The sequence below is a fragment of the Oryzias latipes genome, chromosome 16 (assembly GCF_053564925.1).
Source record: "Oryzias latipes strain Hd-rR chromosome 16, Olatipes_Hd-rR_3.1".
Lineage (NCBI taxonomy): Eukaryota > Metazoa > Chordata > Actinopteri > Beloniformes > Adrianichthyidae > Oryzias > Oryzias latipes.
In genome coordinates, this window is record NC_136252.1 from 20,547,598 (window position 1) to 20,574,583 (window position 26,986).

Sequence of the window (26,986 nt, forward strand, 5' to 3'; positions counted from 1 at the left end):
CTTCTTACCTGTTTCTGTCTCAAAATTAGTTTTTGTAAAACACAGACAAATTAAAAAGGACCAATAAAGTAGAAAAATGTGCTCATTTTACTACACGGGAATTCCCAAACTTTTATCTTTTGTCTTTAACCACAGTGAAGAGGGGGATTTCCATTGAAGCATGTAGCAACATCTTGTGGAATCAGATGTTGGAAAGAAATTAATCTATCTTGACAGACTGAAATCCAAAAACTAAAAAGATATCCAGACTAAACATTGTCAAAACATTAAAGTCATTTGGACACAGAGGTGTAAATATATGCAACTGTTTCTTCAAGGCAAAAAACAAAACATAAAAGCATCAAGTGCACAACATAAAATTAAGCAGCTGTACATTCATTATGTACTTCAAGTTTTCATTTCAAGTTTTTTATGCAGACAAAAATGCATTTTTTTCATGTGTTTGTTGAAGAGGATTATATTTCCATCGTTGTTCATGCTTGTGAACTGCAGGTGGTGCTGTTGTTACACTGAGTTTTGTGCTGACAATTGACAGGGTCTGACAGGCTTCCTTAATCACACACATGGACAAACTCACAGCTGGCAGTGTAACAACAAATAATAACACAAGACAATCATCACAAATACAAGTATGAGCAGCTTGATGTCTAATTTAAGGACCCTCGGACACACAGAGCATGTGTCAGTGTGTCATTGTGCAGATTTGCATGATGCATGTAAGCTTAAGCCGGATGCACAACATACGTGTGTGCATATACAAGAGTGCGTGACCTTTAACCCTCCTGTTCTTCACCCCGCCGCTCAGTGCAGACACATATCAACCTGATCAATCGCCTCTCTTGGTCTCGATCCGCCCAATTATCTCGTGTTTATCCTCTTATTATTTCCACCTCTACCTCAGCCCTCCCTCTCTCCGAACCAATTACCATTCTGTGTTGGGGGCAATGCTTGCTGGGTAATGAGGGACTCTGGGCATACCAATCTTAGCTTAATAGCCTTAAAGGGCCACTCATTAACACAAACACTCAAACTGTCTGGCACACACTCGGACACACACGTCTGTCCCCGTACATCATGCCACGGAGAGAGACGGAGTGACAGAAAGAGAGAATGAACGGGGGCCTTGATGGAAGCAGTGGGAAAGAGAGAAGAATCAGACAAGAGTGTGTGTGTGTGTGTGTGTGTGTGTGTGTGCATTGGGGGGGTGTCTTGTAAATGTCAGCGGTGTGTCTCTTGGGTCTGAGAGATGGGTTGGTGACAGCAGAACAATGGCTGCAGGATCCATTCAGAAACACAGCTGCTATGAGAGCAAGCTTAGATCTGTCTTCTGCTAAGTTGACAGCCATCATGTTTGCAGACACAGCTAGGCTCATATGTGCAGGCACACTCATATGGAAAAAAAAAAGGAGAGTATGGATGCTTTTTAACCGCACGGGCACACAGAATTAGCCCTGGATGTTACGGAGGATCAATAGCATTGCCGATGGCTTAGTCAGAGCTGTCAGTCAATAAGGCTCTGTGGACGGAAACCTGCCTTTAAACTGCTGAGCTTCTTCTCTTCACTCTGTCAACTCACTGAGAAAATCAATAGAATGCAAAAGCAACGCATGATCTAAACCGAAAAATCAAAAGCCTGATGTCATACAGGCCTTACTGGATGAATGCTTGCTGGGAGCACCAAAAAAAAAATCATAAGGAATATCAAACCCCAATTAAAAAAGGCTAATTTCTTTTTATGTTCTTTTCTTGGCCACTTTTACACTTTCCCCTGCTTCCTTACAGCCCCTTACAAACCCTAACTCTAATATTATCTGTGCAAGAAAAAAGACGAGCAATATAGGAGCTATCCACCATATAGTTTCGAGCCAAATGCCAGCTCAGACCAGGAAAATGAAGACGTACATGGATGTAGTTGTGGATGCATCCGAATGGAGCGGAGCAGGGAGCTTGTGGCCTGTCAATTGTAGTTTTTACGCAACATCGAAGCTCTTTTTCAAACAGCATTTTTTTCATCTGCTCCTGATTCACAACTTGAACAAGGCAATACTCAAAAATGCAATTTTAGCCTTAATTATCTTTATATGCGTCCTCCATCATGAGGAAAATTCCATAGAAACATGTTTAAATACACCCAAAACACAATTTTCATCAGAGCGAACGTTAGTGAAAGCAAAAGAGTCACAAAAAGGAGACAAAACAGTACACTCTCTGAAGTGCTTCCAAATTCAAAATGTGACTATTTTTATGAAATGGGAAAAAAATGTCACAGATTTATCGTCATCAGTCACAACAAGAACTCTCTCCAGCTCCTTTGTGAAGAAACCAGATCGCTTATCGACTTGGCTCTCCTCATAACCCCAAGCTATTACCTGTAGCTCCCCCTCTCACCCTCATCCAGTCGGACGGATCTCGCTGCAGGCCGCCCCACACTCAAGGATTCATTTAAGAGTTGTCAGAAATCACTTTACTCACTGTAAGCAATATTGACACGATCCTCTGTCTGCACGCACCCCTCTGCTTTACACCCCCATCCACCCTCACATCCATCTCACCAAGTAAAGCCCTCTCACACATTCAAGGTAATTCCCTGTAACAGTTGGATCTGAGCGATGGCTCGTCCGTGTTTGCTCTGATTTGCAAACGCGGTTTGGTTTGTGTCGTTTGTCTGTTGGGCTCCCAGTGTGTGCCAAAAGGCTGAAGGGATGCGCTGCTCTGATGAAATGTTTGCTTTGGCGACGAGGAGGCACAGATGAGCCATCGATCTGCGCTCATTAAACACCTCTGAGTGTGACACACACGTTCATATTCACAGCTGACAAACACACCAACTTGTATTTCTTCTCTGAATTTATTTGAGGTCCTTCCGCCCTCTTACACATCAGTTCCTGAGAGAGGGACTGTCAGGGCTCGCATTGACGGCTGACTTAAAGTTCCCTCGTCTGTGGGCTCATGCATTGAGCTGTAGTCCAGCTCTGTCTACATATAGAGGCCAACTGGCCCTGGCCTTAAGCAGTGATTATAGTGGGCAGTGGGAGTTGGGGGGGGGGGGGGGGGGGGGCTACTGTCATTAGCCTGGTTAATCAGAACCATGCTCCAGGTTAAGCTTCACAGTCTCCAGAGACAGACTGATGAACATGGAGCTGTGTCCAGCCTGCAGTTCTTGGGTCTGGGCTCCAGCGGTTCTCCTGCCCCCTTCCTGGTAATCTATACCTCTCCCCAGGAGCAAAGAAAGGAGGCTCAGCCTCCTGGACTCCACTGACACACCATGCATGGTAATGAGACACAGAGAGTGACACACTGTCACACACACACCTGTTCGCACACACCCACACTCAGCAGTGAGGCAGTGTTAGCGATCAGCACTGAGTTTTTGAGTTTGTTCTGCTGGGCTCCTCAATAACGAAACCAAGCATCTAAATGCTGAGCCGCTCCTGTTGGTGCATAAACCACCAGCTTATGGCAGAAAGGGTGCAAAACCACCACAGGGAATGCGAGGGTTTAAACAGAGCCTCTGCAGATTCCTATGGGACAAAGAGGTTACAGCAAAGTTCCAGAGGGGGTATCTCTGCCTCTTCTTTCCCCTGTGAGCTCATTAACCCCATCATAACCCCCTACCCGGTTTATCCATCCCCACCCTCCTGCAGACTGGATTGTCCAGTGGAATTGAGCATTTTGTGTGAGCAGTAAGATGAGTTTAAAGGATGAAGTTGGTCCTGCGTGCACCGGGATTTCCCGACAGACTTGAGTGCAGAGGCAGGCGCAGGGCTAAAAGGCGAGTGGAGGAGGTTAGAAAATGGCCTTTCAGGTGCTGCAGTGCATGATCTGGTTTTGTTTTGAAGCTTTCTTTTTTGTGCCCTGTGACCCAGATGGGTGGTGAGAGGTGCAGACAAAAAAAAGAAAAAGAAAAAAGACAGAGAGGAGGTAAATAAAAGAAGTTTTCATTTAAAAATGAGTGTGTGCTGCAGAAGGACCCCAGAGAACCACAGAATAGGATGAGGTAACAAAGAGACCCATCATCAGCTTAGTGAATGGATCTGTCCATCTATGCCTTTTATCTTCCTGGGTTTTTCTTTTTACAGCCTCGCTCCCACTCCTAATCAGGTTCTCATTGTGCCATTAGCTAAACCTGTAGTCTTAATCAGCAGCTTGGCATGGACACCATCACTATCCGCTGCCCTTCTCACAGGCACACAAACACTAAATAAACACATTTTAATGTGACACCAATCATGTCATCTACTCAATGGTCCCTCCTCCCCTCTCTTTTGTAGCCCACAACTCAAACACAACACACGGGAGGTTCTGCTCATCTGTCCATCAGGGAGCCAACTCTCTGCCAGCTTGTGTGTCCATGTGTGTGTGCTGGTGCCTTTCCAGAGGGGGTGGGGATGCGAGGGGGGCGGGGGGTGGTTTTAACTCTGGAGCCTAAATCACCTCCAACCTCAAATCTCTGCTGCATGAATACTGTGCACACACAAAGCGTTCCTTTCTGATATGCATGTCAGTAAGTGTGTATTGATAACAGTCATTAGCATATTTATGATCATTGCCAGCCTCTTATTGTTTGCTCGCTCCATTAATCTTCATCTGCCGCCTGCCGACTGACAGCTCAATCTAGCAGGCCATCGTTGGGCACCGCGTCGCTGATGTACGCGCATTGTGGATGCACAGTTGTACACAGAGCAGCTTAACAATCGAGGCACATTGTCCCGCACACCTGCAGGCATCCACACATCCATCATGATTGGCATCCCCCCTGTGGGTGTAATCACCAGAGGTTATCCTCCCGAGCTGTGTGGGGATCTGCTCATCCTCACCTGTGCAGCGCCGAGGATTCACACCCACAGCCTGCGAGTTCCTCTTGGGCCATAGGGGGGAATTGGCACCCTTCGATCAGAGTACACCGTGTCAGCCTACTTCTGCATGCATGCAGGCATTGGTGTGCATATCTGAACCCTCAAACCATGAAACCAGGCAAAGACAGCCTGAGTGTTCTCTGACATCTAAACTCATGTTTGTTTGTGTGAGAGACACCTCTCACTTGATGCACACTCAGGCGTTATCGTGCGTGTTTGTTTTTCAATCCGCCATGACTGACTGGGGAATGAGCCTTGGAAGCTGGCCAGGTTCAGTGGGAGGTCTGGTCCTCCGTTTCCTCTTCCTCTCTGCCCTTCTTTTGTCTTCCACTTCCTTCCTCTTTCTGCATCCTCCCGCTGCTCCCGAGGAGCTGCCTGGGAGACACTTACACCTAAAATCAACATTGAACATGAAAATCAGAAAGGTCATGATCGAATTGATCAAGTCAGTTGTGAATCAAATTGATCGGCACGCACAGCTATTGATTAAAGTGAGTGACAGCCGGCTTGTTGACGTGTGATGATATACATGTTGAATACTGTGGGAAACGAGCTGCTTTGCTTCCTTTTAAAGATAAAGTCAATGCTGGTATAATTATGTCTAGAGGTGATTATTAACTTTAGTCTGAAAATCAAAAAGCAAATACATTTTTTTCCTGTTTATTTGGGTCATTCTACAAAATATCATTTTTATTTATCTAAAGCTTTAGCTCTTTATTTGCAGTTGGAACAGTTTCTCTAATTTGAAGGATAAATAATCTGTGATGCTGGGCAGGAAATAAGTGAGTCAAAGTTTTTTTTTTTTAATGAATCCTAAGATATGACGTAAATTAAGCCATAGATGATAACCATGTGACAAGTTTTCTTTTTTTTTTTACAACAGCATACGGTTCTAAACAATGATCTGTGTTTGCAGTGAGCAGAAATCAAGTTGTAATCCAGTTGTAATTCTGTTTATATTTCACACCTTATAGAAACCTTTCAAAGCAACAACAACATTAGTGTATTTTACCAGTTTCCTTCAATAAAAACCCATATTTTAGAGTCAGCATTTTCTCCACAGTGAGGCCAAGAATTTAGTTCAAACAGTTCAAGCACCATATCTAGTTTATTTTGAGATGCCTTTAAAAGATGTTTTCTGGAGATAATAAGAGTTTAATGACAGGACTTAGATAGAAAAAGCTCAACAAGAATTTATTTCTAGCTATGAAAACAAAAATTACTCATGTTTTTGCTTTCAAGTAGATGCTAAATTAAGGCAATTTTCATAATAATCAGTCTTAACCGTTTCTGTGTCTTATGTGGAGACAACCTCGGCTCTGGTGCTCAATTGAAAAGAAGAGCAGTTGGAAGTGGAGTTTAGATCATTGTAATTCAATGAACAAATCTTTCTAGTGAACAATTTTTTTTAAAACTTGCATCAATATATGTGTCTATAGGCATATACATAATGCAAACTTACTCTGTTAATCTGAAACCATTTTTATTTACATGGCTATTGTAGATTTATTAAGCTTATGCAGCATCCAGAACGGAACGAGTCACAATGCTTCCCTTTACTGAACCATAAAGTCCTTTTTATAGAACCTATCTATAACATTTTACTAACAGAGATTATTGACGTTTTATTGTGTTCTCCCAAAGAGACAAGACTTTAATGGATCATTAATAAATCATTCCTCTCAACTGGGACATCAGCTGCTATAAGACTCATCGCCATTGGGATCTAATGTTTATGGTGTGAAAACTAATATATTTAAGACGTTTATAGAAGCAGTAAAGTGGGAAATGCATCACTTGCTAACATGAAACTTGTAAAACTCTTCTCAAAGATAGCTGTGAATACAAATGCAGGTTTTCTTAAATTTGAGTACATTTGATAAGTTAAAGGTAAAAAAAGAAGAAAACTTTCTGAAGACATGCTGTCATGCTGTGAGGCTTTAATATTTAAAACTTTAGGAAATATAAACCTGGATCACATTACTGTTCCCTTTTCTATTACAGAGGGCAGAAAAAAATTGTTGTTTTAGTTTTTTGTTTGTTTTTATTGATCAAATTTTCACTTCATCACTTGCCATAAGCACCTTTTGCAGTGATTTTGTTTTAGAGTCAAAGGTAAAACTGTCAAAAATGACTTGCACATACATTTAAACTTAACGTAAGCCTTGTAATGATTTATTTACGACATATTTTGTTGTTCCAATAAAACATTTTGACTGTCTGTATTGCTTTTGTCTGCTTGCAAGGCTCCAAACCTGGACAGTGTTGGTTTATACTGCAACGTTTGTACATTTTATGTTTTTGCCAACAGGCATTGTTCAACCTCAAAATCTAGTGGCAGAAAATCCTACCCAAAATATTTTGTGTTTTTTTTTGTCTGACTAAGGAGCAAACGGGCTCTCTCGTGGCCAGCAAGGATCTTCATCTGTAACACACACTTTCATGTGCATTACTTCTCCCTTTGCCTGAAAACACGACTAAACACTTCACGGCTATCTCCCCCACACCCCGGTGCTGGCTAGGTGGAATTAGAAAACCAACCCTGCAGTCTCATTAATTAATTAAACAGCATGTGCCAGTGGCACCTGAGTTGCGGTTATCACTGCCACTCAGACGCACCCTGATCTGAATAGCCACCTCACCACAGGGCAGAGACGGAGGAGGGAGGTGGTGGAAGTGGAGGGTGAGGGGCTATGGCACAACTTTGAGGTAGAGAGTTTCTTCAAAGAAGAAATCAAGAAGAGGAAGCGGTGACCTCAGACTCTCTGTGCTTCTGTGCACCAAGTCAAGTTTGGCCTAATGAGAGTTAACTACATTTTTCTGGGCATCTTTGCTTCACTTGAAGGTTCCTCAGGTGGACTGTCATGAAAACAGTTCCTAAATCACTGAAGCTTCCTATAGTCTCTTGGCTGATCAGTATTTTTTGCATTCTGAAACCTCTGTGGCTTTTTCACTTCTAAAAGTCCATGATACATGAAAATGTACATTTACAGCCAAATTTCATCCGGTTACATGACAGGTTTCTAAAAGTCAAGAATCAACACTGAAATAAGTATCAAAACTGATACATTTGATGATCTCCTGGGACTTTCTGCAGGGCAATATCTCCAAAAACATTTTACAATACACAGTGACAATCTTCCTTAGAGGCATGTAGGTTAAACATTAAATATTAAATAATAAATCAACAAATATTACAACGAAATAAAATTATTGTTTTGTCAAATGTGATGGGAAGAGCTCACCATTTTAATTTAAATTGTAGCCTGTAATTAGAAGATTTTTACCTCCATGAGCGGAAGATCAAACAGAAAAGATTTGAATTCTCCTCACAAAAGAAAGATTTACTCAAGAGTAAAAGGATTTTTTTAAACAGGCATCAGAATTGAAACTAAATGATAAAAATGGTTTATCAAATAAAGGAAATACAAACCCAAATAAATTAACAGACAAAAAAATACAGAAAATGTTGCTTTGCTGCAGTAAATAAGGTGAAGAAATCAGAATTTCGCCCTTTTCTCTACTGCATATTTGTGCTTTACTCCACACTGTTTGACAAATTTAAAAAACTCAAAGCCAAAAAATTTCATTCAGTGGTACAAATGAAACTATCAGAATCATCAACAGTCATTGTGATACTGTTTTGTGGACAGCTTTAACAATCATATATAATTTATAATACATTTATTATTAAAAACCAATAAAAAACATCTAGTAAGAGGCAGCAATCATAAAGGTTGAACTTCCTGTTTCTCCAGAGGCAAACAACTTTAAAAATGTAAGATTTCTCCATCTAATCCAAGCTGAGCTGGTTAAAAAGTTCAGTCTTTTCTCTCCAAAGTTAAGTTTGTGATTTTATAGTTTGAAAAATGTATCTGTTTTTCCCTTTCTTTTGTTTTTTTTAGATGCAAACTAATCTTGTGGCAAATACGAATTTGAGCTTCCTCTAAACTCACCTTCAGTCAGACCAAGCATCAAACATCTTCTGTTGAAAAAGGATTTTTAAAATCATCTTGGATGAGAACATTTTTATGTGTATGTACAAACACATATGAATCTATTTGCAACCAACAGACACATCAAACTGACACGCATGCATTGATCTGGAGAGCATCCCTGTTCGACGTGCAGTTGTGTATCTATTTTAAATTAAACCGTGGTCACTGGCACTAATTGGGCCTGCATGGAGGAATCATATGTAGGTTTGGAAAACAAGTGGCGTCGCTGACGATCCCTTTGCTTTTTAGCCTTTGAAATTGACTGTGAAGAAGCGTCTGAATCGATGAGACATGTGGGGATTGTAAAACTCAATGGATGCAAGTCCAGATTTAACGAAATGGATGCCATCAGGATGCTTTGAACATGTGAGAGGAAGCTAAAGCTGAAAAATCTGCATCATAACCACCTGAATTAATGAAAAATATTAACTCTTTTTTTTACCAGCTAACATGAATGCAGGACAGTTGTGCTTTTAGAAGCAGCTGATTAATACAATTTTAATGCATTTTTATGTTTAAATGGTGTTGATTCACACCAGTTTGATTCTTAAAATAAGTAATTTCTTTTTGAATATGCTAATTTGTAAATACTGGATTGGATGCAATCCCATTCCTAAAGGTTTTCACCTCTGATCCATGCATATTGTGGCAAAAAACAGATATAGTACTTAGGAAAAAAGTATCAGGAATTGTTTGTTCTGATTTTTTTTTCTTAAAATCCCGTCCTTAACAGAACCTTTCTGATTACCGTAGTTTTGATAATATAGCCCTTTAAGATTTTTGCTCACATCAATATTCTTGCATTTTTTGGTTCACTGCAATGTTAAAGCTCATACAGAAAGAATACAGACACTAGACAATAATGCAGAAGACTCAACGGCCGTGATTTCCACTTTTCACTTTGAGTAAATTCAACACCGTTCTGCAACTGTGATTAAGTATTGAATGTTTAAAAGTACAATTCTATACATTTACATCATTACCGTTGTTTCTGTGCATCCATTTTTATTTATAAAATCTTTAGTCAGCTCCATTGAGGATCAAAAAGAAAACAAAAAGAAACAGTAACTTGCCAACAAAGTAAGACTGACTCAGGAAAGTATGCATCCTCTCGTTTATTAAGACTTCAAGAATGTCAATAAGAGCATTTCTATACAGTAGGAAGGCTGTCAGGGCCAGTGCGCAGACACAATGACCTTCCGCTATTCTCCTCATTGATAATGACCCAGACAGAAGCAGGCTGCCTGTCTGCCAGACCTCTAATAAAGCCATACACTGCGTATCATCTGCTAATAACCTCCACACAGCTGCAGGAGTCATGAGCAGGCCAATGTCTTCTGAATGCGAGACAGTGAACAAAGCTCCGAGCAGACAGGAAGCAGCGGAAAGCATCCTGGGTATCGATCCGGGGCTGTGGCTCGCCGGCCCTGATGACTACATTCTTGTTCTTCATCCCCAAAACACAAAACAAAAGGAGAAACTGCAACAAAAAAAAAGAAAAGAAAACACAGAAACAGTGCAAAACATTTCACTTCCACAATCAATCCTTCCAGACTCATTTAGCTGGGGATTGGTACACTTGCAGAATTACACACCAACACACACACAAACACGTGTGTGAAGGTGGCATTTTTCCAGAGATGATAGGAAAACTCATTTCTCACATCTTAATTGGTACAGAAAATTCCAAGCTTTTTCTTCTCCTGCAGCAACCTCTCCAGGGGAATGCTGATTAATTGTCCTTTAAGTTCTAGTGCAACCGACAGCACCTCCCCGCATCCCTTCACAGATCCATCATCTGACACTCCTCAGCTCTTTGGAGACCACGATCATTCAGTCAGGTTCCATCTGCCCTCCCATTACTGGCTGAGCATAACTACGTACTCATGGAGCTGGTCTGCAAAGGCCTCAAGAGAGAACTTATCTTTTACCCTCCTCCTCCCGGCCTGGCCCATGTCCCTGCGGAGGTGGGGGTCTCTGATGAGCCTCTCCATGGCCTGGGAGAACGCCTCAGCCGTAGGCTCGCACAGGAAGCCCGTCTCCCCGTGTGCTACGCTCTCCAGAGGGCCCCCAGAGTTGACGGCAATAACGGGGCAGCAGCAGTACATGGCCTCAACAGGAACTATCCCAAAATGTTCTCTGCTGGGGGTGTAGAGAACGGCGGTGCTGCCCCGCAGCAGCGCCACCTTCAGGGAGTCGGAGGGGGATTGCAAAAACGTGACGCAATCCTCCAAGTGGAGCTGCTCCGCCAGTTCTTTCAGTTCGGTGTGGTGTTGAATGTTCTCGGTGACACGGTCATCGTAGCCCCCGGCAACCACCAGATGAACGCCTGCTCTCTGGCCCGGGGGAAGGTTGCACCTCAGGACTGCCAGAGCTTCCAGCGCCAGCCCTAAATTCTTCTTCCGTTCGTAGCGGTTTAGAGACAGAAACAGACAGGACGTTCCTGCGGGGAGCAGCCCTCCCAGGCCCTGCGCCTCAGCGCTGGACTGGTCAAAGGCGCGCGTGTTGAGGGAGGGATAGAGAACGTCTATCTGGATTGTGCTCAGACTCTGAAATGTCTCTCTGAAGATGCCTGCAGTGAACTGGCTGTTTACCACAATCTGAAAAAAGAACAGAGATAACTTCACAAGGATTTCACTTATATCACAGGTGCTGCAGCTCCCTTTGAGGTGTAAAGCAGCCTGAGGTCACTCATTATCCCAAAGTTTTCAAATGTCACTTCATCTCTATCAGGACTCTGAGATTCAGAAACTGTTTCTCCTTGGAAATCAGTCTGGATTTATGCCTTTTTCAAGCTGCTACAAGTCATTGGAGATGCTACTATTTCACATTTTGTTGTTAAATTACAAAGTTTTACAGGCTATCAAGTTTGAAAGGATACAAACAAAAACTGAAGCAGTAGAATTGTATGCAGCTTTCAACCCATGCATGTCGGCCAGACCGCTTTTAATAAGTTTTATGCTGCATATTAGGAAGCACATAGTTCCAGAGATCTCAAATTCCCGATGGACCTTCTGGGGCGATCTTGAGTGCCAGCGTCTCGTCTTGCTTTGCTTTTTTTTTTTTCCCTTTAGTAAATGATCAAATTACTGACCAATCAAGCCTCCAAATCCAGCAGGAAAGTCTTAATGTAATTCGATAAAGCTAAATTATATCATTTTATTAGCTTCAAATTTTATTTTAATATTCAGCTGATGTGATGCGTAACATGTGCAGGTTCAGCTTTCAGCTGCCTAATATTCTGTCTCTGTTTTTGCATTTTTGTAAAAGTCTGTAGACATCTATTAAGAAAAACTGTCAGATCCTAAAACTATAAGTTCATAAGGTTATCATTTGTTGCTGCTCTTGATTGATGCTTTATAGAAACCGGACTGAGGGGAAAAACATGACACACTGTGAGTACATTTCTTTATTATTTTAAAATAAAAGAGCCCAATGAGAAAATGTCTAAGGAAGCTTTCCAGCTAAACACAGTACATACCATATCTGCCATCCCAGTGGTGCGCTCCTCCAGCCAGTCAATGGGCGCTCTGTAAAACCTCTTCAAAGCCGACTTCCTCTGGGTCAAAAGCTGGTCTGGAAAATGACAGTAGAACAAAACCTTCTTCCTGTGACGAGACAGCTTGAGCACAGGTATGCACGCCGACACCTGGAGACAGATAGGAGAAAAGCCTTTATAAATTGACAAACAAACAGAAGTTCTTACTTCTTGTTCATAAATCGCCTAAGTATCTTATAGAATACAAGAGAGTAAGGGGGGAAAAAAGCAATAAATATGAGGAGGAATTATCTGAGATCCAACTATTGTGATATCACAACTAAATTGTGATATTAAGGAAGGATTAAAATAAATAACACACCTGATCACAAAAGACCACATCATACTCTACTGTACTGAGAAAAACCAAGTAGAAGGCCACATAGATCATCCTTAGGTATGCACACAGGGCATGTAGGTAACCAAACACACTGGTGGGTAACCAGTCACCAGCACATACCTGGAAAAAGATGAAGAAAATGTATAATTTAATATTCACGTATGGTAAAGAAAAGAAAAAAAAGAGATACCGTCGTGACTCGAAAAGTCTTGCACTATCTTCTAGATTTTTAATAGAATAATGACAATAACTAATAAATAAATGAATTTAAAAAAAAAGTCTTCACACACACCACAGGCAGGTCTGGGTCCAGCGTCTCAGAGAAGCAATGTTTGGGGTCATAATGGGCGGTCCAAATCTGAACACTGCAACCCCGAGACTTCAACGCAACAGCAGCATCAACCACCAGCCGCTCAGCACCGCCGATGCCCAGGTCCGGGTGGAGAAACACCACCCGCGCCATTCTGACACAGGGAGGGGCTGGTTTACTCTTAGGATGTAGAAGTGCACGTAATCAATCGTCAGAATCGTTCACATATTGAATAAAATGTAGTAGATCATTTTTACAGAAAATACCATGACCGTTAAAGCAACTGAACGCTTAATCTCAGAAAATGTGTAAATAATTATCAATTATTATTAAAATAAACAAATATGTCAAATATTAAGGAGATTATCTTTACGCCACAAGGGTTACTTTTTCGGACAAGTTAATTTAGAGTTAGACTGAAGGAAGTAGCACAACACGCGCTTTAGGTAAATCCTAACCGGTTAGGCAGTAGCAATTGCATTTTAAACCTACAACGTCTATCTAAAACAATGATGCGATCTTGTTTACCTTTTAGTTCTCCTCACTACTCCGTCCAAGTTTGGAAACCTGTGATTAAGCTATACTAGCCCATGACCACATTAGAGAAGCTGTCCCTCTGATGCGCCATTTTGGTTCTTTTTATCCTTTGAAAAGAATAAAAGGCAGCTCCGTAAGTTGAACCACAATGGCGCTTGTTTCCTTCACAGTGTTCCAGGGCTTCCTGTGAGACACGTCTCCCAGCAGAGTGGAGCGAACCAATAGTTTGCCTTTATACAATTAGTGTCTATATTTATTTATTTTTCCAAACAAAAATGTTAACAATATTAAGCATTTATTCAAAACATTTATCTTCCTAATATAAACTTAAATTACGTCAGATATTTTAATGTTGTTACACTAAAAACTGCTATCCATTCAGGCCTCTATTCGGTCGCCTTCACTGGTCCTGAATGTGGCAGTCGTGTCCTTTTTAGACAAACGTCAGCTTTCCAGGGTCTCTTCTCTGGGTTTGAGCAGTTTCTGATTAGCAGACTTCTATTCATTTGAAGTGGACATTTATCTGAAGAGGCGCTTAGACTTTCAGTGCGTTTCTCAGGACTAAAATAGCAAAAACATGGTAAAGTACTGTTTTTACTAGTGTTATTTAATCTATTTTGATGTTAAGTTTCAGAGACAAGTTTACAGTTTTGAGTTGTTAGCTGGTTTGCTAATGTTAGCACGTATGTAGACGTGGCTATTTTTCTGATTAGAAAACCAATTAGGACTTTTGGTTTAGCTCTCTGTCAATTTGTATTTGCATTGTTTATTAGGAAACCCTTTTTATATTGTGTTAACAGCGTGTGCGTGATATAACAGTTATAACATATTAGAAAGCTAAAGCTATTACAATATTAACCTGATTTTTCTGCTTGTATTTGTAGCCTGGACAAGCAGCAAGTGCTACAAATGTGGGGGCTTCTAGTCGTTCCCCAAGTAAGACTGTGGCTCCTCGGGCTGCAGGCTCCACTGTCAGACAAAGGTAAGATTGATTGATTGATTGATAAATTGACAACAAACAACACAACTGTAGTTTTCATTGGTACAGTGGCTCTCGATATAAATAGTTGCCACATGGTAAGTAGAGATATATCATGCATACACAGCCAGAAGAGCCATTTATCGGTTTCTACATCATTTTAAAAAACTTTGTAAATAAACATTTAGTGCATTTTTTTTTTTTTGGATGACATCAAATCTCTTCAAATAAACAAAGTGGTAGCAAGAAGCTTTAAAATGCTTTATAATATAAAGACTTTTCCTTTACCACAGTGAAATTGTCCAGTGTGTTTATTTTTTTACATGTGTGAAGGGGTTTATCTCTTAAATTGTAACTCAAACATGTTTCGCACAACATTCTGAAACTTAGAATAAAATAAGGACTTTGTAATATTTATTTCCGCATCTTATAAAATCTCTAATACCAAAAGGATCAACAAGTATCTGTAATAATGTGATCTAAACTTTCTTTTAGTGATTAGACACTCTGATATGTAAATCTAAAACAAAAATGAATTGCATATAAAGCATGTCATGTTTTACATACATCAAAAATATTGTTTAATTAATATATATAAATATAATAAGAAAAATCTCACAGACATAGACTGTACTTTGATTGCGGTCAGCAAGCCACAGGTTCAAGCCCAGAAATGGTGATAAGAGGGCTTTCTGGTGTAAAAGTTCTTCTAAATCACAGTGCAAATTGCTTTCTTTTAGAAAGCAGACAAAATATAACAAATAAACAAAATGTGTTTGGTGCTCATTGATTATAAATCTTATACAGCTAAAACTGTTGTTTATTACTCTTTATGATGGTGTATCATTAGTAAAGAAGGTCCAGGAGTGGAGTATATAGTTTTTGTCCATAAACATTTTGCCACATTTTCTCTTTCAGTAACTAATCGTTTTTACTATTAACTCTTGTTTTGACCTTCTGGATCCATGCAGTGAACATGGACTCTGCTACAGTGGTCTGTAGATCTCTGCTTCCTAAATTCAGCTTTGTTTGACTGATCTGGTTCAGGTCCGTGTGGTAAGGCAGCGTCAAGTTGGTGTGAAATAAAGTTGCAGAAAGAAATGGTGTTATTCTTTGTACCAACTCTAAATTGAACGTCAGAGCTCAGAAGTGAGTGTCCCAGGAAAACACCCCCCAGACAATTTCCCCACGGTCACCCCTGGATACCGTGGGGGTGTCTTTTACAGATTTTCAGTGGTTTGTAAGACGATTTGGCTGACAGCTTTCTGCAAAGACGATTCAGAGCAGCATCTCTCTCTGTTATGATAGAGGGAATCTTGATGCACAAATGAATTAAGATGAGATTTTTGCAAGTAGCAGTCGCACATCTCCACAGTCTGAAACCAAACTCTGCCCTCCAGGATGATTATGTTCGCCCCAACAGAGTAGAGGTTATCAGCGATCAACTCCAGAGTAACCAACACAACCAGGTTGGCTGAGTTGTGAGGATGAAGTGTCAGGGTGTTGTTTGTGTATGTTTTTCTCATACTGTTTTCTCAAACTGACACTCCTTTTAAATAAAAACATTCTTAAACTCCTGTTTTTTTCCCCAAACATCAATTTTCATATCTATGAAACCATTTATGTCAGAACAATCTGTTTGTTGTTGGCTGAGAAAATTTGGCAGAGCTAGCAGACATTCTTAGCTTTGCTGCTCAACGCACAATTGCATATTCCTTCTAATGTGACGTCTTTTAAAGGGCGTCCTTCTTGTCACGTTTCTGTTGATGTTTTGAACAAGCATTCCATCAGTAGATCTGTTGCTAAGCATTGTAACAAGGAAACAATGAACCCAAAAATTTCTTTGTGTAAAACGTAATCGTTTTAAAAAAAGTGTATTTCTGATAAATTAAAGATTACAAGTGTAGTGACACATAACCTAATATGACCTCTTTCCACCAAATAAGAATTATAAAAATAAATAATAATTGTAATAAAAGGGGATTGGTGTGCCATAGTAACCCTGAGGCCAATTTTAAAGTTGAAGCGATGAATAATTCTAGCATTCTAGCTTTTAAATGGCAAATATTCAACTCTACTTAGTGGGAGTGAGGTCCACAAATGTTTTTGATTTTAAAACGTCTCATTCAGTTTTTTTTGTCCTAGAAAATTCTATTTGAAAATGAGTTACTTCAAACTCTGGGACCAAGATTCTGCTGTGCAATCTCAAAGCTTCAGAAGCTTCGTTTACATTGCCACTTGGTCTAAAAAGATAAAATGTCCAATTTTGTTATACTGTACTTCTTTATTTATTCAGCATTCTAATTTTAAATACTCCGTCATGTGTGTCAAAAGCTGCTCCCCTTCTAGTAAACCTGGACAGATGTGTTTTTAACCAACATTTACATTATTTCCTTGTATAATTTGTCAAAAACCTTATGTTGATTTTTATAGTTGGTACTTAGCATGTGTCAAAAACGACCGGAAATAGTGAAACCCTCCAGCTAGATGTTTCTCACGATGAGCGTTTTACATCAGTTCACACCCCTTCATAGATTAAAGCAGATAGATGTTGTGCTGTTGGCTTAATCAGTGAGTAATCAGAGGTTCAGTGTGGCCTCTCTCATGATTACCCATTCCCAGCATCCTCTTCATTACCTCATTAACCTCTGTTTAATCTCTGCACATGAGTGAAACGGCCATGAATCATTCACAATCTTCATTACCAGCTTCTGTTGTATTTGAATTATGTATTTGAATATTCTGTACTTTAGCGCATATATTATAATACTGTAATGGTTTCTAATGACAATAACCACAGCTGGGCTCTGAGATGAATTTGTGGACTTTAAGATTTAAATTCTATAAAATTTAGTTTGGTTTCTTTTATTTTGTTGAGAATTTTGCTTTTATTTGACACAAAATGATGACAAAAAGGTTTTAGCACTGAAACGTCTCTTTCATTGGTTTGCATTGTTTGCTCCACAGAAAAGCCACCAGCAGCAGCACACGTAGCGGCGGACGGACCACAGGATCAGCAGGCACTGGTGGCATGTGGCGCTTCTACACTGAAGACTCACCGGGGCTCAAAGTGTACGTAGAGTTTTCATAAAAGCAACCAGGAGAAGGGGTTTATATTCATGCTCTTAACGCGTTTAGCCTCTGACATTTTAACTTGTCTCAAGTAAACATGTTAATCCTCAAAATTTCCGACACTGGGGGATGTGTAATGGTAGGAAATTGGACAGACGTGACTCTTTGGTAAAAACAACTGATGTATGAGCTGCAGATCAGCTTGATTTCAATGTCTGTGCTTATATATACGCACACGCAATTACACATTACGGCGGCGCACGCTTAGAAAAATCGCATCCTCAAACTTCTGTTTGCCACATCCTCACCCCTGATATTAGAGAAGACATCCTGTCTCCTGACCATGGCTGATCAATGGTGCTGTGGTGATTATTGAGTGCATCTTGGCAGCAGTTGAAGGAGGGCAGACGCGCCGTACAGTGGTGTGTATCGAGTGCGTGTTTGTTGCTGCGTTCGAGGCCGGCCTCAAAGCTTCATTAAGGGATCCACACTGAAAGGTCAACTCAATTACAGCCTTCTGAGGGGAGAGGAGGGGGGTTGCGGGAGGGAAGGTTGGTATGGCGATGCTGCTACTTAGCAATGTGCCCTCCTCCACCCCCTCCTCTCAGAGCCTTCTTGAGATATGAGAGGCTCTTGTTTCCAAATCTCATCAATAAAATCAGCATCTGCTCTGAGAGCCCCCACCCCCCACTCCTTTGAGGTTTGGACCACTGATGGGATTTTGTGAGCTTGTTTTCCGTGTTAATCTGGGTAATGATCATTGTCTCCTCTTTGTGACAGTGGACCGGTGCCAGTGCTGGTGATGAGCCTCTTGTTTATTGCTTCAGTCTTCATGCTTCACATCTGGGGGAAGTACACTCGCTCCTAAACCATCCCGATGCCCCCCACCACCACCGCCGACTCTGCAGCTCGGCTTCTTAGCTCTGTGGATCTGGACCAAACCAACGATCAACAGGTTTCCTGTGCAGTTATCAAATCGACACAGGAATTGGATTTTTGTGACCATTTTCTCATAAAATCTTATTATCAAGCAGTGATTCTCCTCCCCTTTATTTGTGGTTTACACGTGTTCAGTGAAGAGGAGGAAGCTTCATCACTTTAAAAGTGAGATGTTGGTGTTGCCCTCCCTCAAAGCGACGCGTTTCCTAGTCGGCTTGATGAAGACAGAACAGCGCTCAATGACTTTTTCTTTCCCCAGAAAACATTTCTACTCAGGCCGGAATTTCATTTTTGTTAACATTTGTACAAATTGTTACTGTAAAATTGTACAATAAAAACTGAAAAAACCCAGTGGGATTTGAAAGTTAACCAAATGATTTCACTGAATAGACGTTCAGAAACGGTTCTCTTGTCTAACTTTCTGTGCTCATAACCACAAGGTTGAAAGCTGCACATTTTCACTTCCCACAAGGCTCTGAAGTACTTTGTATTTTAAAGTTTCATAACTTTTATGAAATTACATTTATGACTTGATTCATCGAAGTCATGTGCTCGAGAGTTTTGTTCTGGTAAATGTCTTATTAGTGCAAACAACACAAAGGCGGGCAAGTCACCGTAAAAAAATATATATATATTGATATATAGATATCTATCGATATATATAGATAAAAATAGATATGTGGATGGAACAATTAGGCCACGCCCTCAGCAACTGCAGAGTCTGTTGGGTGTGAAGCCCAAAGGTAAGGGTATCACCACATGCTCAGTTTTTAGAATAAAACACGTAAATGTCTGAAAACATATTTTTTGTTTAGCAAGGTGTTAACTTGTTAGGATACAAATTACCATAGAGGTAAAACAAATATTCAGGAGAGTTTAGTAAATCTTCTCATGCCAGCCTTTTTTTTTTTTTTGCTTCCGTACAAATAAAAACCATTCAGACATGCATATGGGACCATAAACACTCCACTACATCCATGTGTGGAAGCGATGTGTGTTACAAACACAAACAGGCTTTTTATTTTGAAATTTCTTAAAAGGGTCATACATTCACCTAAAATGCCATTATACCAAATTACCAAGCAAAAGCTCAAATGCAAAAGGTTTTTTTTCTTCCTAATACATTTGTGACATTAAAAACCCAGTCTTCATTCTTATTTATCCCTGTGGTGTTCTATCAGTGTGAGACTTTACAGATAGGAACATCTCCAGCTGTTCTCTTTGGGAGCCTTGAATCGTTCCAAATAGTGGGGCCTGGCTCCACCAAATAAATAACCCATACCACCATTCCCTTTCAACCATCAAACACAAACCCAGCCATCCATCAATTTGCCAGATGATGAACAATTCATTTCTCCAGAATCACAGCTTAGCATTGCTTTGTGGTCCACTGGCAGCATGCTTTACATTAGCAATCCTGGTCCTTGGGGAACACTGTCCTGCCTTTTTAACCCTGCCCTGCTTTTGATGACTTCCATTGTCAGACTTCTGTAAAGCTTGATGATGAGCTGAATCCGGGGTGTTTAAGCAGGGAAACATGGAAAACATGCGGGACAGTGTTCCCCAAGGACCAGGGTTGGGAAACACTGCTTGAAACCACAGCTTCCCACCCTTCGCATCGTTCTTCGTCATATATGACTGGAGTGCAGCAGCTTGGACATCATTCCACCATGCTTTTTATGCATCATTTTTTAGATAATTTTAAAACCATGAAGGAGCATGACCAGAGGGACTGACCCTGCAGATAGTTGGTAACCTCTGTGCACTGTGGGCCTCAGCGTCTACCGACCCAGTCTGTTACTTTACATCATGGCTGAGTTACTGTCATTTCCAAAGCCTTACTCTTTCTAATAGTACAGCCAGTTCACTGTGGAATAGTTAATTCAAGTGTGAAAATCTCAATTATATTTCTTCCTTATGTGACAAACAATCAGAGAACCACACTGGCTCTTGGGAGCATCCCATTATTTCACAAGCGTTTGGATCAGCGGTCTGTATGTCTGTAGAATTTTATACACCTGTGGCCATAGAAGTGACCATAACAAATAGATTTAGTCTTTTGCATGCTGAGGAAAACACTTTAGGGAACATAGTTTAAGTATTTTACTGAAATTCATTAGTTAAATATAAAAACAAAAGATAATAAATTGCTGAACAACTGAAATTTTTTTAAGAAGTTAGAATGTTTTTAAAATAAATTCTATAGTCATTTTGTCCAACAAATTAAATAAATTTGAATTATTTTAAAAATAAAAGTTGGAAATTAGAAATTTTAAATGTGTTTTTCTCCTTTCCTGAAGGGGGCGCTGCAGACTACTTTTTTCAAATTATGTGGACTTAGCAGATGGTGACAACTGTATAGTTTTAAATCAGATGGATATGAATTTCCTCTACATGCTAGTTACATTTAAAATAATATACTTGCGTGGAAACAAATCAAATGGGTTTGAGGAACCACAATGTAACCATTTAGTTTAATAAATATTTTTAATAATTTTATCTGAAAGTCAGATTTTGATTTGGATACGTGTCTATGTTGATCTTTATGTTCTTCACCTCACTCATTTTAGGAAGCTTAAAGGAAGTAGTTCCTTCAGTCTTCAGTCGTCCTGTGTTACCAGGTTATCCGTGATGAATATGAAACCAGCAGCTGCTGTGGCTTGTGCTCGTCAATGTGCTTGCTTGTATCTCATGTTAAACGTAGCACTCATGTCCTGTTCATTAATTCATTCATTCATTCTGTTGCCATGGCTCTGCTTTCCGAAAGACTTCCAGCGTTTCGTGGTAAACTCAGACATTACTCCCACACCGCTCTCCCCACCGTCCCCGAGACTCACACACACATACACAGAGTGAGATACAATCGTAAACTCCATGGCCCAATTCACGAAGGCGCAACACGGCAGTGAGCCAGAATAATTCAACAAAACTATGAAATATGAAGGAGGTTGGGAAAAGCTGTCCCTCGATGTTCAGGGCCAAACAAGCCCAGGCAGGATGCGGAGCGCCGAGGCCCTCCTTGGTGCTGCTACCTGTAGTTCCAAACTATTCCTGACACTGTCCACACAATTCAACTCACTGTTTCTCTCTGGAGTACAACGGATTGTCGCTGTTGTCTCAGCTCTGACTAAAATCATCCAGTCTTTATTTCTTTTTGTCGGACAAATCCCCTAAACTAACTCACATTTATTTGTATTTGCTCATTTGCAGCTTTTCTCAATCTGTTTAGATTGACCTTTAAGGTCAATAATATAGGTGATACAGGCCTTGAGACCTCTAAATGTAAACAGTGTAGAATGAGTTACTTGTTAAAAAAATAATTCAGTCCAAAATTATTATTTTGAAACAAAAAACGCCTTAAACAAATGATCAAATGTGTTTGATTATTTCACTGAAGGAAGACTTCAGTGATGACATAGTTCTTTATAAGGTTTGCAGTCACTTTTAGGTTTCTTCTAATCTAGGAGAAAAAAAAACAGAACACAATCTAATCAAACTCCATCGTAAATGCCAGCTTTTTATTGTTATGTTGTGGCACAACAGAAAAAAATGGTCATATTTCATGTTGTATCTAGCTTTTCCTGTTTAACCCTTGTGCTACTTTAGATGACCCCACCCTTACATTGACGTGTTCTCCCTACCATGACAAAGGTGGATAGAGGTGGAAAGATTTCATGTAATCCATGGACACCAGCGAAGATCACAAATCATTGAAGAAAAAAGGTTCAGAGCACTGTCTAGTGGGTCTAGATGACCCAACTCCCAATGTAAAAGTGCCTAGGATAGCACAAGGGTTACTAGAATTTGTGGAACAAATCAACAAAGCTGCCGAAATATCAGGCACATGGCAGGGTTTGGGATTTGAACATTTCCATCCAAAGGCAAAGCAGAGTATTTTTCTTTGCAGATGAATGCAAATGTCCAATACTGTGTGAAGTCATGTGAAGCATGTGTGTGATTTTGTTCTTTTTTTTTTCTCTTTTGAACAGATCACCAGGCTGGCAAAGCGTGGAATGGATGAACATGCGGCTGGAATTGATCCCTGTTCACTGACCAAGTGAATCCTGAGGGATACCCTGTAACTGCTGCCTGGCAAAGGGAATGTTGTGATGCCCATCACACAGTCTGTGCTGAAATGGCAGTGAGGCTGCACACAGGCATTTCAGGAGACCGAGCTGCAGATTGAATCAGTATTCAAACGTGTTCAGTGCAAATTTCTGAATGAACATATGTCTTTATTTGTCAAAAATATTAAAAAAAACAATAGGTATATTCTGCAAACAAAACAAGCAGCATGAACATCAAGGCTTCAGAGACAAAGCCAGGAATCAGAGGGCAAATCCAAAACCCACATTGCTTTCCAACTTCCCGCTGACTCACCGATAAGTTGTACATCTTCAGATTTGCTAGAGATGTATTTCTGCCACTGCATGACCTCTTAAGACACAAATAACTTTATTGTGTCCTAATACATATAACCTTCGACCTTCATAGGGTTTGAAATACATCCTGACAGAGGATGTATTTTCTGTCTCACATGACTCTATATCAAATGTGTGCAGTTGCAGTGATCATGAGACCAGTAAGCAGCTAGTGATTAGTCAGCAAATAGACATGGATGCCAGACTCTTTTAAATCTCAGCGATCAGCAGCACCGCCTGATTTGCAGAGAGGTGAGAGCTTGTTCACTGTAAAAATATCTGGCTCCACATTTCAGCGTGGAGACCGTCATATGAACAGGATGTGGCTCAGGTGGGGTGAGAATTTGTGAATGCGTGTACAGTATGTGCCAGTTGGATGCTCCCTGATCTTGAACCACCCTCTCTCCCAAACAGAAATAAGAGTGTCGGTATTGGGGCCAAGACTGAGTCTGCACCCATCAGCACCTCATCTGTCACTCTGCACTCCTTTAGAAGACGCGTCCACACTTCATGCTTGATGCGTGGCATGAGCAGAAGTCGTCACATTTCTATTTATAAACAGCATGTTAGTTAATGGGTCTGATTTTTTTCCCACCTCAAAGAACCCATTAAGTCAGATATCATACATGAAGTAAATTCTTGGTCAAGCTGTAGAGCCTATTTCAGATCTTAGTGTTTCAAAGACCCCCTCCAATGAAAACTGTGTTTTTGGTGTTTTTAACATGTTCTTGTGGCATTTTTCTGATGATGGAGAACATATACACATTGAATTAACCTAAAAATTGCATTTCTGAGTATTTTTCATTCAAATTGCTGTTACTCAGTCACAGACATAAAATGCAGTTTGAAAAAGAGATTGTTAGTGATGTAGAAAATACACTGGACGGGCCACAAGCTCCCTCTCCCAGCTCACAGCAACAAGACGGGGGGAAGGGGGTTGGGGTTGCTCTGTGCCAACGGTCCCGCCAACATCTCAGAGGACAGTTTATAACAAACTCGCCGCTCTGCAGAAAAAAAATGTGGTTTAAAATTTGGGTTTAAATGGTCATAATTAAAAGACCTCAGGGATTGCTTTTATAATAGCTCAAAAAATGATCGGAGTGGGACTTTAGTTGAACTAATTCTTTTTATACTCTTAAAACTATTTTCTTAATCGTAATATTGTTTTCATCAAAACACTTTTATTCATGTTCTTTTATTATCATAAAGTGTTGCTATACTTAAAATGAACTGCTTTGGTCAAATGGATGTGGTTTTATCTTTCGTTTATCGGTCGTTCATCTTTTAAGCCTGTTTTGTCCCTTTCGGGGTCGAAGGGCTGCTGGAGCCTATCCCGGCCACTCGTGGGCAAAGGGAGGGGACATCCTGGACTAATCACCAGTCTGGTTTTATCTTTTACTAAAGCAAAATATGCTACAATCAAAACAAATTAATATCCAAATTCCATTTTGGATTAAAATTTTCAATCAAAGCTGGATTGCTGGATAGAACTCTATTGTGAACACAAATTTCCACTCAATAAAACTGATGGAGGGAACCAATCTGTATCTGAATTCAAAGAATATAGAAAGATAATTATTATTTGATGTCAAACTATTATACTTTTCTTAATATACCATTTCCCTTATACTAAATAAACATTAATCCTACTTTTTTACTCCATGTATCTAATAGTTATTCTATAAACATAAAGCATAGTAAATAAAAGTGTTACCAAGCAATAACAATTGTATTTGACTTGATTGCATTACATGTACAGAGACGCAAAGGAAACAAATGAAAGAAAGGAAATCCAAACTGTGAAAAAGCCATCCAAAAATAGAAAAATCAAAAACAGAAGAAAACTGATACTCTTGACTACACAGATCTGTCAGTTTAGAAGCACAAAAGGAAAGAACACAAATGCACAAAAGATAGGCAGCAGCACCAAGAAGAAAGATATGAATAACTACAGGAAGATGGAAACAAAGGGAGATTGTTGATAGAGGGAGAAGAAATTAAAAGAAATTCTGTTGTAAGATTGTGAAGATGGAACAATGTGGAGGTTCAACTACAGACAGGGTTCTGCTAAATAAAGAGCAGCGGGGGGGGGGGGGGGGGGGTATCTTATGTTGTAGAGATGAAGAATCAGTTGGCAAAAAGATTAGAAAAAGTACCAACCATGTACTCTTATTCTGTCTTGATTCACATCTTGGCGTGCAACCGTGTGACACATTTAAGTCAAGCACAATTCAAGCAGATGACACAGACCAGTTCAACACTATTATCTAAGAGCCAGGTGATCCTTAGATTCAGTGTCCCCGCTCTGTGCTGTCACTGCCTCGGAGCGCTGCACAGGGAGTGGAAAATCAGCTAAAAATACACTGAGCACGTATACAACACACAGACAGATGGGTGCACACACCCTCGCTCACTCCAGCCAAGAGTCTTTTCTATTAGAAAGCACAAGGCTGACACCTGATACACTCGGCACGGCGGGTTCAGAGTGGTTAAGAGACTGGAGTCAGGTCGCAGGAGTGGAGAGGTTTTGGGGGACACACGCTTGTGACATCACAGCAGTCCAGCTGACTCCGTCTGCGTGCTTGTGGCAGTCACACGCAGCATCACCGGGCCTGTCGTGGCCCCGCGGGGAGCGGATGTTGTAGAAAAGGATCACAAAAGCCTGTCTGGCCTCTGCAGAGATTTACTTTATCCCCCCCCCCCCGTCTCCCTCATCCCCGTTTATACACAAGGAACGCGCTACATAAAACTCCCTTAGCTTTGACATTTATAGATTCTTATAATTTATTGTTAGTCGTTTTTTGGTTCAGTTTTTCTTTTTATATAGACTTACTCTGGGTGGTTTTGGTTTAGTAGATAATAACAACACTTTTGGGTGCTAAACGTTTAAGTACCTTAGCTTTAAAGTTAAACTTTTTAAATATATTGTTTATGACAGTGATCGAGGCATCCATCCTGAAGCATGTAAATCTATAACACACTTAACACTTTTTTCTGTAAAAATAACTACATTTACAGCCAAAGGGGCTTTAATTGAACTACTTTAACATGAAAACAAATTTCTTAGGCAATAAAATGGTACTCATGAAAGCTTTAACACAATACCTCTTGGTAAAAAAGTCATGAGGTGTTTTTTTTTTGTTTTTTTTTATGCTTTCAATCTGCAACTCTTAATAGCCTAGACCTCAGTTAAGTCGAAATTGTGTAAGAATTAAGACATGTTATGACTAAAATAAGAATAATTGCAGTGTCTTTAGGTATCCTATGCAGAAACGTTTTTGGCAAATATAATGAATTTAGAATGACAGTGGAACTTCACGTTTTATTATTTAATATCTCCACATTAGACTAAAATGAGCTGTTTATCATAAGTTACTGCTTAGAATTTTCATAAGTCTCAGAAATCCCCTATAAATGTAGCCAAAACTAGAGTTTGGGTAAAGGTTTTGAGTTCTAAAACACAAATAAAAGTGTAGACACTGTTACCAAATGGTTGGTGAAGTTCTTACTTTGTTATCGATTGATGTCGGTGAACTCTGGAATCAAAAGATAAGATCCAGAATTGTCCAGAACGCAACAAAACAAGATGAAACAAAGGAAATGCCAGCAGAGGGCTGTGTAAGCAAAGAAATACACAGAAATTTCCAGTGACTCCTAAAGCATCAATAAAAGTGATCACTTAGTACACATGGTGTTTTTCACAACTCTCTGTTGGTTCAGAGTTTATCATCAGCAACTCTAAAAGTCACGAATACGCCTTCCAGACGTGAACTGAATATCAAAACCAACATCTCGAATTTCCTTTGTATATATGAAGTCATGTTTTCCTTTTGGAGATTATATACCTGCAAAATATTTGCTGGTTTACATAAATGGGAATAGGCTCAATGTTTCTTTCTGAAGATGCTTTTACCGAAGTTTTTGACACACCTCACTGACTTCCTCACTCAATTACCAACGTCGCTGTGCAATATATCTGCATAAAGCATGCTCCAG

At 40.1% G+C, this 26,986-nt stretch overlaps 2 protein-coding genes across 3 annotated transcripts; one reads left to right on the plus strand and one right to left on the minus strand.

Annotated features, from left to right (window-relative positions):
* Nucleotides 1-9,954: 9,954 nt before the first annotated feature.
* On the minus strand, nt 9,955-13,783 carry alg2 (ALG2 alpha-1,3/1,6-mannosyltransferase). 2 transcript variants are annotated; one of them, XM_004077863.5, is made up of 5 exons: nt 13,571-13,783; nt 13,025-13,222; nt 12,715-12,852; nt 12,336-12,503; nt 9,955-11,454 (listed from the first exon to the last, which is right to left on the minus strand). In XM_004077863.5, the coding sequence occupies exons 2-5, from the start codon at nt 13,193-13,195 to the stop codon at nt 10,714-10,716; spliced, it is 1,218 nt and encodes a 405-aa protein (XP_004077911.1). In that variant the 5' UTR covers nt 13,196-13,222; nt 13,571-13,783; the 3' UTR covers nt 9,955-10,713. The 2 variants fall into 2 exon arrangements, with proteins under 2 accessions (XP_004077911.1, XP_004077912.1); XM_004077864.5 differs by having other exon boundaries at nt 13,025-13,196; nt 13,571-13,782.
* A 216-nt stretch (nt 13,784-13,999) lies between these two features.
* sec61b (SEC61 translocon subunit beta) lies at nt 14,000-18,920 on the plus strand. Its single transcript, XM_004077865.5, has 4 exons — nt 14,000-14,159; nt 14,464-14,561; nt 17,526-17,630; nt 18,411-18,920. Exons 1-4 carry the CDS (start codon nt 14,157-14,159, stop codon nt 18,496-18,498), a joined length of 294 nt encoding a protein of 97 aa, XP_004077913.1. The 5' UTR covers nt 14,000-14,156; the 3' UTR covers nt 18,499-18,920.
* Nucleotides 18,921-26,986: the final 8,066 nt, after the last annotated feature.